Raw genomic sequence first — 5000 nt, forward strand, 5'->3', positions numbered from 1 at the left:
ATGGCAAATCAAGACCGTAGACTTTATTCGAGTGACAACGTGATCCGATTAGTAATTTCATGATAATTTTGTTATACTTCAGCTAGTTTTCAAAAGCACGTGGACCGATGAAACAGCTGGAAGTTTGTAAATGATACATTTGCGATGCAGTGCTTCCTTAACATACCGATCGCCTCAAAAAAGCAAACTAAAATAAAAAAGAAAATTGATCAGTACTCTAAGCAGTTACGACTAATATTAAATAATCAGATGCAAAGGAAATGAAAATTCCTTCGTAAGTTGGAATATATCCACAACAACTGGCTATAAAAATATCCCATTCCAACAACTTACGGAAGAAATGCATGTACATGTTATATTCTGGGTTTACGTTGGGAATGTCTCATGGCATTGTGAGACATTCGACAACACGAATGGTATCATTGTGGTCAGTATCATGCATAGTAAGACATATTGGCTGACTCTCTTACGCAGATCACGAAGGTCACGTGTCTGAATGCCAGTAAATCAGTCAAAGAAACTGTGGGTGTTGGTCTGTGAGTTTTTGTTTGTCTGTTTGTTTGTTGTGTTTTTTTTTTTTTTTTTTTTTTTTTTTTTTTTTTAATTTTTGGTGCCTCTGTGGATGTTGTTGTGACTCGTTTTCTTTTTTTATTTTTTTATTTTGCTTATGGCGATTAAGCATTTCACGCACCACCTGGCTTCTCTGTCGTTGAATTCATTGCCTTCACGGTCATAGATTTGTATATTCTTTTATAGAATACCAGGCACCATAATCGCTTCCGAAGGTATTGTTATGAGAAATCGATGCTATTCACATCAAATGATTTATTTATCTTACGACTATGAAAACTTTTCTTGCTTTTGCGATCGGATGCGAAGCCTGAAAGAAAAGAGGGGGGCACAGAAAGGAAAAATGAAAGATAGTATAAAGGAAAAGGCTGATTAGGCAACGCTAACCAATCCCATTGAATTTCCAAATCACTGGGTAAGCTCTGATGCGTCAGCTTTGTCATTTCTCAAACGATTTTGCAAAACCGATACGGGAAAAAATCCTCGGGATATCTGGAAACGTAACTCAGAAATGAAAAAAAAAAATCATATTAATTTTCACAGGCAAAATTGTTATGCTATTTATGGACACTAAATCATTGTATTGAGCGCATGAGTTGAAGGTTTCGTGTCTTTGATGTTATTCTGCGTGCAGGCAAAGTGCTCTGAAATGTAAAAAATAGGAATTTTGTGACAAGATATATATATAGATAGATAGATAGATATATAGATAGATAGATAGATAGATAGATAGATAGAGATAGTGTGTGTCTGTGTGTGTGCACACACACACACACACACACACACACACACACACACACACACACACACACACACACACACACACACACACACATATATATATATTTATATATATATATATATATATATATATATATATATATATATATATACATATATATTCACATATACATTCATATATACATATACATATATATATATATATATATATATATATATATATATATATATATATATATATATATATATGTATGTATTTTCATACACGCGTTCACACACACATATGTGTGTATATATCACAGACCTCCCTACTATCGCCTCTGTCTTCCATACGAATACATTAATAACCCCGTTGTTTTATGCGCCTTGCAGTACCCACAGCCCGTATCCTGGGTTCACCTGAGCGGTATGTGTACAGGGGCTCGACCATCAACCTCACCTGCATTATCAACCATAAGCCTGAATCCACAACGGAGATCTTCTGGTACCATAACAATAAGGTATGGTGGTTCTTGGTAGTCAGGGTAATAGATGGTAGGTACTGGGGAAAGTGTGAGAGTTTAGAATAGTTTGCAGTGGGTTTGTTATGGTAGAACTGTTGAAAGGGACAAGGGAATTTATGTTCTCTTCGGATTTGAAGGAAATTGAATGATTAGGGATTAGATACGATTTAATTTTCGAAAGGAGGTAAATAAAGACATAAAAGCATATATGGAAAAAATGGAAGCAAAAAGTCTTTATCTATCTGTTAAGGTGAGGAGCAAAGGACGTGACATTTTCTCATATTTTGCGGACATATAATTTTGGAAGATTTGAGGAGGATAATAATCAGGCGACAAAACTCTCTCTCTCTCTCTCTCTCTCTCTCTCTTTTCCTCTGTCTCTCTCTCTCTCTTCCCTCCCCCCCATCTCTCTCTCTCTATGGCAACCATTTTTCTTTATATATCTATCTGTCTATCCATCTATCTGTATGTCTTTAAACCTATTTTTTTATATGTCTGTCTATCGATCTGTTTTTAAGCCTATCTCTCTATCCATCCATCTATCTACCTATCTATTTATCTATCTATCTGTTCTATTTTTCTAGTTGATTAACCATTAATTTATCTACTAATCTAGATACACACGCTCGCCCACTCACCCATTCAAGTTGAAATTAATGAATACATATAACGGGCGTGAAAATCCTGGTCAAATGTTAGCGCGGGAATGTCTGGCTATTTACCGTACATTTTCCGTTTTTTATATTTTTTTCTTTCTCTCATATATTTACTCTAGAAGTGGAAAACTTCAGTATTTATACATCAAATGCAGCTGGGGGCAGTTTCTACGTACGAATGTATTATATACCATGGCGCAATTTACTTAAAATTTTGTGCCTGTGAAAGGATTTATTTTATTTTCATATTTCTTTTATGGAACTGCTATAAAGAATTGTAAATGGAATGATTAATACTATAACGTTCAGCCTGACCTTTGTTCCACGCATCCTCAGGGTAGTTTGACCTTTTGGAAAGCCCACAGAGAGAGACTATGACATTATTAATACTTGTGTGTATAACATTATTTTGCTCAGATTTATACATATGATACATAAAGCTTATACATGAAGTTATTGGATTTTTGTTTGTTTGTTTGTTAAAGCTTCGAGATCTCGCGACTGCAGAAGAAATGATTTTAGATATTTTCGAAGGACGGAGATTCCCTGACAGCTACAACTTTCCTCTGCATGCCAACATTTTTGTTTTTGAGAACTCCAATTCCTATATCACGTGTCAACACCCTCGGACAACCACGCAGCAACCAGAATGATATACACTGAACCTCTGCAACTATTTCAACCGACTTCCCCTCCCCCGCAGGTGATTAAAAGTGACAACGACGGCAACTAGAATGCTAAACCAACTCAACCGACTCCTCCCTTACCCGTAGGTGACCAACTACGACAACCATAGCAAAAAGGATGATATACCTTACAACCCCTGCAACCAAATCAACCAATCCTCTCCCCACGCCAACCAAAACGACGTACTTTCCCCCGCCACCATCTCAACCCCCACCCCCCTCCCCCGCAGGTGACCAACCACGCCAACCACAGCAACCAAAACGACCTACTCTACCCCCACCGCCCTCTCAACCCCCACCCCCCTCCCCCGCAGGTGATGAACCACGCCAACCACAGCAACCGAAACGAAATACTTTATCCTCCTCCGACGTACTTTCCCCCGCCGCCCTCTCACCCTCGCCTCCCCCTCTCCCGCAGGTGACCAACCACGCCAACCACGCCAACCAAAACGACCTACTTTACCCCACCACCCTCTCAACCCCCACCCCCCTCCCCCGCAGGTGACCAACCACGCCAACCACAGCAACCAAAACGACGTACTTTCCCCCGCCGCCCTCTCACCCTCGCCTCCCCCTCCCCCGCAGGTGATCAACTACGACAACCGGGACAGCCGCGTGAGCGTGATCACGGACCGCGGCGCCGTCACCAAGACCATCCTGCTGATCCACGACGCGCACGACGGCGCCACCGGGACCTACTCGTGCGTGCCCTCGCCCTCCGCCACCGCCTCCGTCAGGATACACATCCTCAACGGTCAGTGTCTGCGTCTCTTTTAGCTGTCTTATTTGTTTTTATTATTATTATTATTATTATTATTATTATTATTATTATTATTATTATTATTATTATTATTATTATTATTATTATTATTTGTGTATGTGTATGTGTTGTGGGCTTGTTATTTGGTCGTTTGTTTTATTTATGGGGATCGGTTATTGGTGTATGAACAGGAAGACGCGCTTGTAAACGTATGAACACGAACACACACACACACACACACACACACACCAGCTAGAACACCGTCCAAAAATCGTATTTAAACAAATCTTGTTAGCTAACTTTTTTTTTTTTTTTTTTTTTTTTTTTTTTTTTTTTTTTTTTTTTATAAAACCCTGAATGCAACTCCATCCTGCTAAATCTATCAAATAAATGAAAGGAAATAGACGATTTGAGATGACACCTGAATTAAGAAATTGAAAAAAAAGGAAACATTTAAATTCTAAACGGCTAAAATATCGCGAAGTATTTTAGCACAAACTCATGTTTCTAATTGAATACAAATATCACGGAATTAGTGCCGGATACAGAGAGGATGTTATTGTAATGTTTGTTCGAACCTTTATTTGGAGAAAGTTAATTGTCCTTCGCACATTTTAAATTGCTGATTTTGCTCTCTAAATATCGATTTTTTTTCTTTGTCTCTCAAAAAAGGGGAAACATGTTTGCGTAAAAATCCTCTCCTGGCTAATTTATTTTTGTTTTCAACAATATATATATGTATATATATATACATATACACACACACACACACACACACACACACACACACACACACACACACACATATATATATATATATATATATATATATATATATATATATATATATATATATATATATATATATATATATATACATACACACACACACATACACATACACACAAATATATATATATATATATATATATATATATATATATATATATAATTTGTTCATTTATTCATTTATTTATTTATTTTCTGCTTCTGCTGCTGGGAAGTCTTCTCAGTTATCACTCAATGTATCCATTTGTTTCGAAAGGCAATGTATAATGGAAAGAAATGAAAGGGCTGAGAAAAG

The 5000-nt window shown here is 37.4% G+C and overlaps 1 protein-coding gene across 3 annotated transcripts in view; it reads left to right on the top strand.

Annotated features, from left to right (window-relative positions):
* LOC125031176 (zwei Ig domain protein zig-8-like) overlaps positions 1-5000 on the top strand; it is a 40037-nt gene that overhangs the window by 34382 nt on the left and 655 nt on the right. For all 3 annotated transcript variants that reach the window (XM_047621759.1, XM_047621758.1, XM_047621756.1), the window contains 2 exons: positions 1684-1811; positions 3742-3910. In XM_047621759.1, the coding sequence (XP_047477715.1) occupies positions 1684-1811; positions 3742-3910 (297 nt within the window). The remainder of the gene's footprint in view (positions 1-1683; positions 1812-3741; positions 3911-5000) is intronic.

This window comes from Penaeus chinensis, chromosome 12 (assembly GCF_019202785.1).
Source record: "Penaeus chinensis breed Huanghai No. 1 chromosome 12, ASM1920278v2, whole genome shotgun sequence".
Taxonomy (NCBI): Eukaryota; Metazoa; Arthropoda; class Malacostraca; order Decapoda; family Penaeidae; genus Penaeus; species Penaeus chinensis.